Source organism: Dinoponera quadriceps, unplaced genomic scaffold, assembly GCF_001313825.1.
Source record: "Dinoponera quadriceps isolate SergipeBrazil2010 unplaced genomic scaffold, ASM131382v1 scaffold2183, whole genome shotgun sequence".
Classification (NCBI taxonomy): domain Eukaryota; kingdom Metazoa; phylum Arthropoda; class Insecta; order Hymenoptera; family Formicidae; genus Dinoponera; species Dinoponera quadriceps.
Window position 1 is genome coordinate 1,553,177 of NW_014556922.1, and position 12,011 is coordinate 1,565,187.

General features: G+C 39.2%; 2 protein-coding genes across 2 annotated transcripts; both read right to left on the bottom strand.

The window, feature by feature from the left end:
• Positions 1-433: 433 nt before the first annotated feature.
• Positions 434-3,648, bottom strand: LOC106748402 (T-complex protein 11-like protein 1). Its single transcript, XM_014626866.1, has 9 exons — positions 3,343-3,648; positions 3,119-3,260; positions 2,792-2,908; positions 2,385-2,504; positions 2,016-2,310; positions 1,412-1,933; positions 1,155-1,339; positions 793-959; positions 434-723 (listed from the first exon to the last, which is right to left on the bottom strand). The coding sequence occupies exons 2-9, from the start codon at positions 3,127-3,129 to the stop codon at positions 476-478; spliced, it is 1,665 nt and encodes a 554-aa protein (XP_014482352.1). The 5' UTR covers positions 3,130-3,260; positions 3,343-3,648; the 3' UTR covers positions 434-475.
• Positions 3,649-4,061: 413 nt separating this feature from the next.
• Positions 4,062-11,358, bottom strand: LOC106748401 (catalase). The gene is made up of 8 exons (XM_014626865.1): positions 11,153-11,358; positions 6,658-6,832; positions 6,421-6,562; positions 6,008-6,158; positions 5,749-5,928; positions 5,463-5,654; positions 5,120-5,356; positions 4,062-4,903 (listed from the first exon to the last, which is right to left on the bottom strand). The coding sequence occupies exons 1-8, from the start codon at positions 11,213-11,215 to the stop codon at positions 4,502-4,504; spliced, it is 1,542 nt and encodes a 513-aa protein (XP_014482351.1). The 5' UTR covers positions 11,216-11,358; the 3' UTR covers positions 4,062-4,501.
• Positions 11,359-12,011: the final 653 nt, after the last annotated feature.

Sequence of the window (12,011 nt, forward strand, 5' to 3'; positions counted from 1 at the left end):
ATATTCAAAATCCATAAATCGATTTATTTTGAACTACCAAACGAAGAAAACCGTTGCCAAAATTATTATTGAATATATTATACATCAATAAAAATGTATCGTAAATAATATGTGCATTATAATAGAAAAAAAGATACAATGTCACTATATTAATGAAATATCATCGTCGATCATAAATAGCAATAATAAATATAGATATCTTTTCTACTTTGTTAATCATGTATATAATTTGTGAATATCGTCCATTATACAATTAAATGGACATAAATATGAAAAATTATACACACTCGTACTTCGATATAACGTGTCTCAATATAATATTCGAAAAAAAGAACCAATTATTTGTCTCACGTTATTTCCTTATGTGCGATACAAAACTGGATTGTTAAAAGTTGCACGGTAGAAGGAAATATCATAGCGAGATCCAAGTAGATTAACAATACATATCTAAACCCATTTTTCTATTTTTTTTTTTTTACAATTCCATAGTATGTGCTTCGTGTATCTCTTTGTTATTGTCAACGTCGCTTCTTGCAAGCGCGTTTGCAACAATGTCTTGATAATACTCTCCAAATACGCTTCGATTATGCGCAACAAGTATAACGAATCGAGCAGCGATCGCTGTTAGTTCCTCTTGCAGTGAGGAGAGACCTGGTGGTACTTGTTGGGGCGCAATAGACTGCGAGGATATGATCTTCTGCAAAAATTGTCTAATTCGCAAGCCTAAAAAAGATATTTATGTGGCAAAAGATATGTCGATCGAATAATCATCATGCTCGATATTATACTCACTGACGAGATATCTGATCTTATGTTTCGTATCTATCAGGTCAGTTATCTGACCTTCCAATAATGTTTCCAGCTCCGAGGACAAGTCAGGAGCATTGATCTCCTGTAATGTCGTTTTGACATCAGTTTTTACTTGCAGCACAATATTCGGCATTGCAGCCTCCAAGTCTCTGAAAAGAAAATACAAGTTATATTAAAAATTATATTAAAAAATACGGAGCATAATACAAACAACAAAAAATCATTGTTGCAATTAAAAAAGAAATGAAAGAAATAATTAATATATTTTAATTACAATCAGTAATGCTAATGATGGCACCGAGCCACAACGTCGCACACATATACATATATATGGTTGAACATACTTGTTAGAATGTACAGAATCCAATAATACATTCAGATGCTCCTTAATATTCTTCTTAAAGCTTGAAATTCCGTGAATTGGTGCGCCAATCGTATTATTGACCAACAATATCACAGCGCCGACGACACTCAATCTACTAGTTATGTCGCGCAATTCCAACAGCCTTCCTTGGTCCAACATCAATGTCTAAGTGAAATATCGGGTTTATGAACAGATCGTAAAATAAAATATTATACTGCAATACAACTAATGTCATACTTCAGCGTCTGGACTGAAATCCCATTCTAGAAGATCAAGGTATGCCTCGGTCACCAGTGAATGAGTAAGTTGTCTTATGTTACCGGTACCAGAGGTCGACGAGCCTGTAATCTTCTCCGCATCGAAATGCTTCAATAACCATTTTTCTGTGTATTGTAAACCGTTCGAATTGATTTTTAAAAATTCGGCAAACTTTGCCTTCTCATACTCAATGCTGGAGGCGATGATGTTTGGTCTCATCATAGTAATGGTAAAATTTGCTAAGTCCAATCTCATCAATTGCAACAATTCCATAACACCTTTGAACGTCTCAATAATGTCCGTCTGTTGTGTAAGCTCTCTGATTTTCTCATCTCTGACCGGCGCACATATCTTGCTCATTATAGAGATTATATATTGGGCATAATGATGAAAATCTAAAACGCCCTTTTCCGCTTGTTGCTTGATTAGATCTAGATCGAGCACTTCTTTAATATTATCTTTGATTCTCGAATTCTGCGGTGGTACCAACTCATCGAGTGACTGAAATAAAAAAGAAAACGTATTATCAAGTAACATCTGATATTTCTTTCTACTGTCGTAAACGAAAAAAAAAAATTATTACTTCTTTAATTTCTTTCAATAAAACCAGTGCGTGCGAATAATCTGGTGGATCTTCGGCCAACTGCTCCGTTAACAGATTCCAAAAAGCTTTATGCATTATTTCTTTTACTCGCCTATGAAAACTACCATCTTCTGGCTCCAGTTTCTGCAGTTGGAAATTTTTGTCTACTGCGATTTCGTGCGCTAAGGCCATATTTTTCATTCCATTGGCAGCTTTTATAATTTCATCGAAGGACACGAATTTTGGTGGTGACGCTGCTGTCAATCCACCCATCATGAAATTTGGAGTTGGTTGCCTGTAAACAGAAAAACACTCTTCCTTATATACCACTTTTCTTATATATTTTAATTATAAATTTCAATCACATACCTATCTTGCGCTTCATTTTGTGCAGTTTTATGTACATTAGTATCACAGTCTATTGATGTACTAGCCTTGTTAACATTATGTTTTTGTTTTTGTTCATCCTCATTCTCCATTTTTTGATTGCTATATAATAAAAAAAATTTGCATGAAAGAGATAAATAAAAAGTACATTAGGATACAGGTTATTCAGTTCCAAACTTGAAATAATGATTAAAGAACAAACATTGCTGACAAGAATTATTTTATAAGAACAATATAATATAGCTTTCAATTATTATATTCAACTAAATGTCTAAGAGATCAATATTAAAAATTCTATACACTAGTTATTCCGTGTGATTAGTAACAAAGCAAACACAAAATCCTGTGAACACTATACATTGTTATCAGACAAAATGGTGAACCGATACCGATGTAAGATAGCAGGAATAAAATTTAACAATGCCATGGGTCTCAACTTGCGGCTGTATAATAGACAGCAAAGAATTACACCCCATATTACTCCAGCACTGACCAAAACTTTGCTCCTGACAAAATATCGTCGGATTATGTATACTGACAATTATCACAGAATGCGAATGGATCAGTCACATATGTTTGTAGAAATAATCAAATATAATACCCCGTTACAAGATCTCAGTATAAAGAACCAGATACAATACATGAGACTTCATTTGTGAAGGAACAAGGATGGCTAGGTCCATTGAGTCTTGATATAAACACAGTTTGATATGTACCTGTTTGACATAGCGTCGAGTGTCGATGTATATATATATATATATTTTTTGTTTAAAAGGCTGGCCGTAGCATGGTCTGTACGCAGAAAAGACTGCTAGTCGAATGCTCTCTCTTCGAGTAGCGAAGGAGGTCAGAGCCTATCTATAAAAAGAACACCTACGATGAAGCTGCAGCCAGAATCTGTAAATACGCGCGTGATGCGTGAGCGAGTGTGTTTTTTTACCGATGATCAGTTATGTACAGGTTAATGCGAGGTTGTCTATTGCGATCGCGCGAGAAGAGGAGAAACCTTCGGCTTTCGGCAGCGGAGTTTCAGGCCTGTCGACACATCGGATTTATCTGCGAATACGCGTGCTCGTTGGCAGCATCCCGCGTTGATGACCGTGCGCAATTTTGGATCACAGCTGTGAGTTGTGTACCTACAACATTTCGGACTGTCAGATGAGGAGTGTTCAACCGGAAGTGTCGCGCCGAGCGCGCGTTTAAACCTGAAACACAAGTGACACTCGGAACTTTTCAACTTTCTATCGATCCTTGACGATTTCTCGTTTACACCATGTGTGTGTGTGTCTTAAAATAGAGTTGCAATTTTTCGTAGCTCTTTCGCCTCTCGAGCTTTGTTTACAATTAATTATCAAATACACTTGCGCGCGCGCAAAAAAAGAAATGGGATTCCCCGAAGCACACCTGTCGCGAATTTCACGGGACGGACTTTCAGCACGATTCTGAAACAACGAATGACGAGCGGACGTGCTTTCGAGTGCAGTTTAAATGCATGTCTTTGTTGTACAAGTTACCCTAATTGGCTGTGTGTGACTCACTGCCGCCTACCTTGAATTCGCGAATGAAGGTAAAATCGGGTATCTCTTGTAATCTGTTTTCGTTCAAGGATAAAGGAACGAGCAAGAGAGGAGCGAACGTCTCAGCAGACACGTCGGGATATATAATGCATTTTCTCAACGTTTTCAGGTTTTATTTACATACAAATCCCCATCGTGCTTAGAAAACACCATAAAACTTAACAGCACACATGTATATTGTAGCAAAACGTGGTATCTTAAGATAACGAGCGATTATACGATGTATTTCGATCTTCTTCAAACAATTAGCGTGCATTATGCCTATAGGTGCCTTATTATGCAGGCACTGTATTACAGGCACCACCAATAGTTATATACCTACACCCTCGTGAAAAAAAGAAAGATATATTAGTATTATGTTAAATGTAATTAGCATCATACGCTGAAAGTGATGTACAATAGTTCGAATAATATGAAGGAAATAAACGTTTCAGCGGTAATCCAATAATCAAACGTATCCGATCGATGCAATATTTTACGTTCCTGTAGTATAAAAAAAGGTCGTAGCGGAACACATCCTCTTCAAAGATTGGCCGATCTGCCCAAGGCGTTTATGGTCATTCCACCCTTGCGCAGACCCTCCGTTAATCTCTGCGCGAGGTCAACATCGACCTGGGCGAAGTTTCGTACGGCTCTCTCGACGATGAACGGCGAAGCGCCAAGCAGACTTCCAACCATGTTCTTCACCAATCTCTCCCTAGCGGGCTCGTCGAGAACCTTCTTCCAGAAGGTCGTGACCTGGCCGAAGTCATCCTCATCCTTGGGGTCGTAACGATCGACTTCTCCGTTCGCCGGGAAACTCGGCGGGCGCACTGCCGGGCACTCCTTCGGGCCGTTGAAGCTGTTCGGATAATAATTCGGTGCGCCGCCTTGGTTGCTCACAGGCATGAAGCCGTCTCGCTGATAGTTCATCGCGGAGATTGTCTGTGGTCCGAAGAATTGTATTAATACGTATAATATCACTGTTAAGGTGAATTATATAAGAGGAAATATATATTATGCGGATAAGTTTTGGATTTTCCTTGAAAAGGTAGAATCTACCGCTAAGAAAATCGACAAAGCCAGGAACTGGTTACAACTGGATTCTCGTACGTTTGACTGGCTAATAATTCGATGATTTACCGTTGAAAGAGCTCTCACCTTGTACGGGCAATTTACTGCCAGCTGAAGATGATTCGGACCGAGACGATGCCTGTGAGTGTCGCCATAAGCGAAGAGTCGGCCCTGCAACATTTTATCGGGACTCGGCTCAATACCGGGCACCATGTGCGCCGGGTCAAAGGCCAGTTGCTCCACGTCGGCGAAGTAGTTTTCAGGATTGCGATCCAGCACCAGCTTGCCCACCGGTATCAGCGGGAACTCTTTGTGCGGCCAAATCTATCAAAGATTTATTTAATTTTTCAATTGATCGCGCTGCATTTACTATAGTTGCGTAAATAAATGTTGATTACAATTATTATTCATTGGATTAAGTGACAATCACCTTCGTCAGGTCAAACGGATTCCACCTGAAAGTCTTTGCTTGTTCAACGGTCATCACTTGAATGTACAGAGTATAAGATGGATAGTCTCCCTTAGAAATGGCGTTATAAAGATCTCTGATTGAGTAATCAGGGTCACAAGAGCTGAGCTCGGCGGCCTTCTCCGCGAGAATATTTTTGATTCCTTGATTGGTCTGAAATTGCATTACTAAATATTAATATTCAATTATTCTTGTGCGAATAAAACGATACAATTATTTCATCTCTTTTCGAAATAAGAAGACACACCTTATAGTGGAACTTGCAATACACTATCTCGTTTTTGCTGTTCACTAGCTTGAACGTGTGAGAACCATAACCGTTCATATGACGGTAGCCGTCAGGAATACCGCGATCGCCGAAGAGAAACATAACTTGGTGCGTCGTTTCGGGCCTGAGAGTAATAAAGTCCCAGAACATGTCAGCGTCCTAGGCCGAGAAATGTCATTAATGCAAGATCTCAAGATCGCAACGTGTGAAATGTTGACGCGAAATCACGCATACGTACTTTCAAATGCGTAGCGGGGTTTCTCTTTTGCGTGTGTATGAAACTCGGGAAGAAGAGAGGGTCCTTGATGAAGAAAATGGGCGTGTTGTTACCGACGAGATCCCAGATACCCTCCTCGGTGTAAAATTTCACAGCAAAACCACGTGGATCTCTGAAAATAATAAGATTGCGATAAATGTATCAATAGAAATTGGAGAAACACACTTGAGAATCTTCGAATTAGGTGTATTTTCACTTTAAAAAGTAAAAAAAGGCGGGGAAGAAAATCTCGTCGATGAACATGGCAATACGGTAATGAGAGAAAATAGTTAAAGGAAACGACGCACTTATCTTCTTTGAATTTTTACTACAATCATTTGCGTCAGAGTCAAGCAGCGTGCCACTACAGCATTGGCATTTTCTTTATTTATTACCTGACGGTATCGGCGGAACCGCTTTCACCACCGACGGTGGAGCATCTTATAGCGATCGGAGTTCGCTTTCCGATAGTGGAAAACACCTTAGCCTTGCTGTACTTGGTGATGTCATGTGTGACTTCGAAATAGCCAAACGCACCTGGGGATTACGCGTAAAGTCAATAAGCAGTTGCGATGAAAAATGATATCATTCTTCATTTCGTAATTTTTGAGAAGTTAAATGCACGAACATACCAGCTCCTTTCGCATGCACAACTCGCTCCGGAATCCTCTCTCTGGCGAAGTGCGACATTTCGTCCAGATAAACGAAATCTTGCAGCAGCATGGGTCCACGAGGACCAACCGTGAGGCTGGCCTTCTTCTCAGAGATGGGCGCTCCATTCCCGGTCAGTAATACAGGTGGTTCGTCCTGCAAGAATGTTGATAAGCATAAATTACTTACTAACTAAGTGTACGCGTTAACACAAAATAGATTTATTTTGTATATTATTATTTTTGTGCATAAATTATGCTCAATTTCTGATACTATGAAGCTAAATAAATTACACAATCGAATTTCGTCCCGCGATTGCGCTTCTTTTTTCTTCTCCAGAATAAAAGAGAGAAGCCGCGATGAACGAGGCATCCTTTGTCGCTACTCATTTCGCTAGTAAACGAGGTGTAGCGTCGAGTGGGTGTTTTATAGAGTAAAAATCGCACGATAGTGCGCATTGAAAGTGCGCACAGTTCGGGGAGAATGGTTCTCTTTCGAAATATCGGTTATCTATCATCTAAACCTACCAAGGCCTACTTCAACATTTTGTTACTGTAATTATCGTTCACGATAACACTGAAGAGGCACTCGTGTCATAAGCCATAACGCGTCGCTACACCTTATTGCCCGCAGCAACAATCGAAAAAAAAAAAAGAAGAAGCCTTTCCTCAGTTGCAAAACCTCAGTTTTTCTTTGACGAAAGGTTGAAAGTTAATCGATTATGTAAGAGAAAAAATTGAAATTGAGCACAAGAATTATTACGCACGAGCGCGAGCGAGTTTTGCTATTCATAAATTTCCCATAAATTTTCCACGTCTTCAGTAGTGTCATACATCTTCTCGGCGCAAATAAAGTTTCTCCACGTGACATTTTCAACAGCTAAATGTCGTTACTTTCGTGTTCAAGATTTATTAATATGTACATTATATACTGTGCATATGAAATAATAACAGTATTATTAACATATACAATATACGGCCGATCGTATTATTAATTATTTTGATTATATTTAACTTATTTCTCTAAATTCATGTAATTTTTAAAATTTCGTAATATCGCTTATTACCAATGCAGTATTCGGCGAATCGCGACACACCAAGAACGTCGCGCGAGAACAATCGATTTCTATCTACGCGAAAGTTGATCAGTAGAGCGTAATTTGCCGTATTGATTATTTCAGCAAAACACACCTCACCGCGTCAAATTGTGCGATTTTGTGAAATGATTAGCAAAGCGACGGCGAACACACAATGCCTGGGAAATCGCTTTTTTTCAACCGTGACACAGCTTATATTATTTTTAAATTACCACTATCGACCTGATGCGTTCGGCGCAGTTGTTACTAATTCGTTTAAAATGTAAATTATATGTGAGTAAGCGGAATTTTTTTTAAGTGCGTCGAATGAAAATCTCGTCCGTGAATATTTCATCTGCAAGCGCGCGCAAGTATCTTACGTGATAAGCTTTACTTAATCAGTTATTTTATTTGATTAACATGATAGACGCTGCCACAAAAATGCCGTCAAGAAAATATTTAATTTTCTCATATCGCGTCGCTTTATCACGATGACGTAATCTCTGTCATTTTCACGTTGAAAACATACGAAAAAGAAAACGGTAGAATCAACGAAACTTTGCTTAAACGAACAACATTTTTTTAAGCACGACATTTAGTCCACCGAACAAGTTGTATAGTTGCTTTAATAAGTTATCAATTGATTTAAGGATTATGCGACTTGGCAACTATATACAAATATTGTTGCGTAATTTGTTCGGTGGGCAAAATATTTTTTTTTTTAATGAAGGTGACTGCTCGTCAATCTCGTCAACCCAATCATTTTTTTTCTTAATGCACGGTCGTGTATCCATTAGAAATTGCATTCAACGTGATTTAACGTGCGAAGTAAATCGCTCCGTTCTATCAAGAGATTTTCTAACACTGTGTTCAATATTTAAATTATCTCTGCAAGAGCGGCAGAGACACGCAGATAAAAACAACGCGATTCTACTATCTAAATGTTTCAAGATATCTGTCAAGGGTTGCGAACTACGCTATATTACTGCAGTGAAGTCGCAAGTTGGCTCTCTCACTCTTAATCAAGGCCGCGCGCAACTGCGCTGTAAACACTTTAGAAATCCTATCGGATTCTCCCGACGATTGATTCTCGACGACACGCGAGCCTTTGAATGTCAGATATGAATATTCCTTGATCGCGCTTTTCCACCACGCGAGGAAAGCGCGTGTGCGTTAGAATTAAAGAAGACGAAAAACAGATACAGATTAAAATAATTTCACAAATTTCAACGATAACAAAAGATAAACGGTAGAAATTTTATTTCGCAATTATCACACTGTCTTTGCGAAAATTGAATATTTTTACGCAATTGGCTGTTATCACTGTGCTGTTTCGACGCATAATCTACTTTATTACATCCTAAAAACAAATACATCGCACAGTCATGTATTCTTACGTAATAATAATGCTTGAATTATGCTCTTGCATGTGAATAAATTTTATGCACAGATGGTAATATCTTTGTTACCGTACGTGCTTATCGCATGAGCCTAGAAATAGAAAATACAAGCGATCGGAAATTCGCGTTATCATTTCGTTGGACGTTCCAGCTAGACACTTCGACTATCTTTCACTTGGATTATAGGATTCATATTTTTGTAAGCTACGAAAAAAATTGATGTGGTGAAATATGTTTTTCTCTGACTTCTGCTATTATTTTCAAAAATCGCCGGTATTGACAAACGAACGACCTACAAGAAACTCAAGTCCGCGATAAAAACATATTTATATTTCTGTGTTTAATTTCACCGATCGCAAACATAATCATTAGTGATTGCAGAGTGAAGAATGCCCTCCTGCCGAAGGAGTCAAGAGAAAGGTCATATTCGAAACAATCAGACAAAGTCACTCATTTTATTCTTAGTGAATATTTAAACGGCAGTCTATCGCGAGACTTTTTCACGTTAAAAGACAGAAAGTTCTGGCAAATTGAGTGTCGGTAACATAAATACGCACCTGATGAATGTTTCAATTTTAACGACGCGATGACCCAGATCCAATAATTTGCACGGTAAATTACAGAGCGTGAAACCAGCCTGATGAAATTTCACGCGAGAAAATTTCCTTTTCTATGCTTTAACACGCAATATTCTGCGCGATATCGTCGTACGATATTGTCGCACGAAACAATACACAAACTTGGTTGTATAAGTGTTTGCAATTTATCTTATCTAATAGATCGTTCCACTTTTTAATGTATCTTTCGCATGTCGTGAGGCACATTAGTCGGCTACAGATTGTTGAATAATCGTTGAATAATAATGAAAATATTGCTGCGTGTGCAACGATTATGTATGCGCAATATCCTGCTCGTAGCGATATTCGATCGAACTTTAAGCGCATTGGTTGTTCGAACGCAACACTTTCGATGCGCCTCCTCTCTCGAATAATTTATTGCTGCGATAGTTCGCGATACAATCTCGATTAAAAAACTCAACGCAAGCGTATAGACGGAATTCTACTTGAGTGCCTTGACAATATCAATTCTGTTCACGTAACAGCGTCGCTGAGATATCGCTGAATTAATAAAAAAAGATTACCTTAAAACGAGATGGAGAGAGTGATGATTGCAATTTTTTTGCAAAAATATACTCACACGCGTCTCATTTTATTAGTTTTCTATCAAAAATATAAATACTGAAGACTCAATAGAAATGACGTAAACGAGATGAACGACTAAACGTATATTGCACGTTTCCCGAACGTAGTCAACTACATTTTATGTGCACATTACGTCATTGGTGTCTCAATTCCTATTTGGTGCATTAATTAATGCGTTACTATTCGCAATAAACTGAGCGAATCTTTCATAATCAAGAACACGACATATTCTCTCCTATACGCGAACATACGTTTATTACATCCGTAACGTGTTCTTATTATAGATATAAAATAGCCAAGTCACTCTCGCTCCTCGTCTTTCGGATCATTAAGTGCCTCATATCCATAAGCTGATACGATTCGCTGGGAAAATTAAAGAACAAGATTATGCGGCGGAAGAGGGCCGAAACGGTTCTTTCGCTCGTTTCAATCATGGTATCTGGAAGGCGCAATAAAAATTACAAGATCCAGTCGGGTGAGTTCGCTATATAGCAACAATCACGACTATGCATTTCCGTTCCGTGGAGAGAGTCTAAAGTTCGTCTTTGAAAGTCGAACAGAGAGCTCGGGAACTCAACTTCTCTCCGTATGAGAACAGAGTTGAAGAAAGACCTTGATCCGCTCGGCGCTGCGATCAAAATCTCGCACGCGCGTTATTTAACGCGGAGGAGCGGTTTGTTTGAGCACCGCTGTATGTGTTCGCCAGCTGCATCTCTTAAGCCGACTTGATCGGGCAAGAAACACACTCGCGCGCGCATATGCGACGAAGGATGCATCGCACAGAATATCACCGTCGTACCTTGTGAGTCTTCCTGTAGTTGTTCAACTGCTCCGCGGCAGGGTCTCGGACCGGGCAAGCCATCTTGTCGTTAGTAGTTTCGACTTTTCCGCAGCTGCTGTAACTTCTGGCGATAAACGCGGTGGCAAAGGCGTTTCCCGGCGTCTCGCAACGGCGTGGCGAATGGAAACAACTAGCCGGCGGCGGCCGCAGCTTGCTTATATCGTGTCCGTGTCTACGTAACGTCGACGCCAACGGTGACGGGAGGAAACGGGGGGTACACGTTGCAACCTCACGATGGAATGGCGGCGGGATTATTCGAAAGAAGCGGGCGAGCTGCGCGCACACCATCGGCATCCTTCGGCCGAGTTCGCCGATCCCTTCAATCTGAACTCAGCTGCGGTCGTTGATCCGGCTGCACTTTTTGCGCAAACACACTTTTCCTTACTTATCGTGTCTATAATAGATCTGATGAATACTTTTAGTTATACATACATCTTACTTTTCTATATTTTGCGAAGTTTAAAACATGTGTATACTTATGTCGGTATGCTGTCTCTTTCTCTCTATATCTCTTCGCAATGTTTGAATATGCATATAAGTCACACTTTTGAAGAAACTCGCGATTCTCGCTCAATGTAAACCGTGGATTTAATTGCGGTTTGATAAATTATATATTTCAACATTTACAACAAAAGATATCCGCTTATGTACAACATAAAAATAAATATACAAAATTATAAATTAATAAATTACTTAGGTTAATTGAGACATTTGCAGAATATATCGTGCCGGCTATAAAACGTCGATAAAAATGGAATCGTACCACGTGACAGATAAAATCCGTCCAATAAAGATCAGCAACCCTTATTTGAAGGGA

What these genes read in the sequence shown, in the direction of transcription:
- LOC106748402 (XM_014626866.1), bottom strand. An exon ending in ATTTCAGTCCAGACGCTGAA is followed by an intron (nt 1,340 to 1,411) that starts GTATGACATTAG and finishes TATTTCACTTAG; the next exon opens with ACATTGATGTTGGACCAAGG. An exon ending in TAAGATCAGATATCTCGTCA is followed by an intron (nt 724 to 792) that starts GTGAGTATAATA and finishes TATCTTTTTTAG; the next exon opens with GCTTGCGAATTAGACAATTT.
- LOC106748401 (XM_014626865.1), bottom strand. Translation starts at nt 11,215, where the DNA reads ATGGCTTGCCCGGTCCGAGACCCTGCCGCGGAGCAGTTGAACAACTAC. An exon ending in GGTTCCGCCGATACCGTCAG is followed by an intron (nt 6,159 to 6,420) that starts GTAATAAATAAA and finishes TATTATTTTCAG; the next exon opens with AGATCCACGTGGTTTTGCTG. An exon ending in ACCCCGCTACGCATTTGAAA is followed by an intron (nt 5,929 to 6,007) that starts GTACGTATGCGT and finishes TTCTCGGCCTAG; the next exon opens with GACGCTGACATGTTCTGGGA.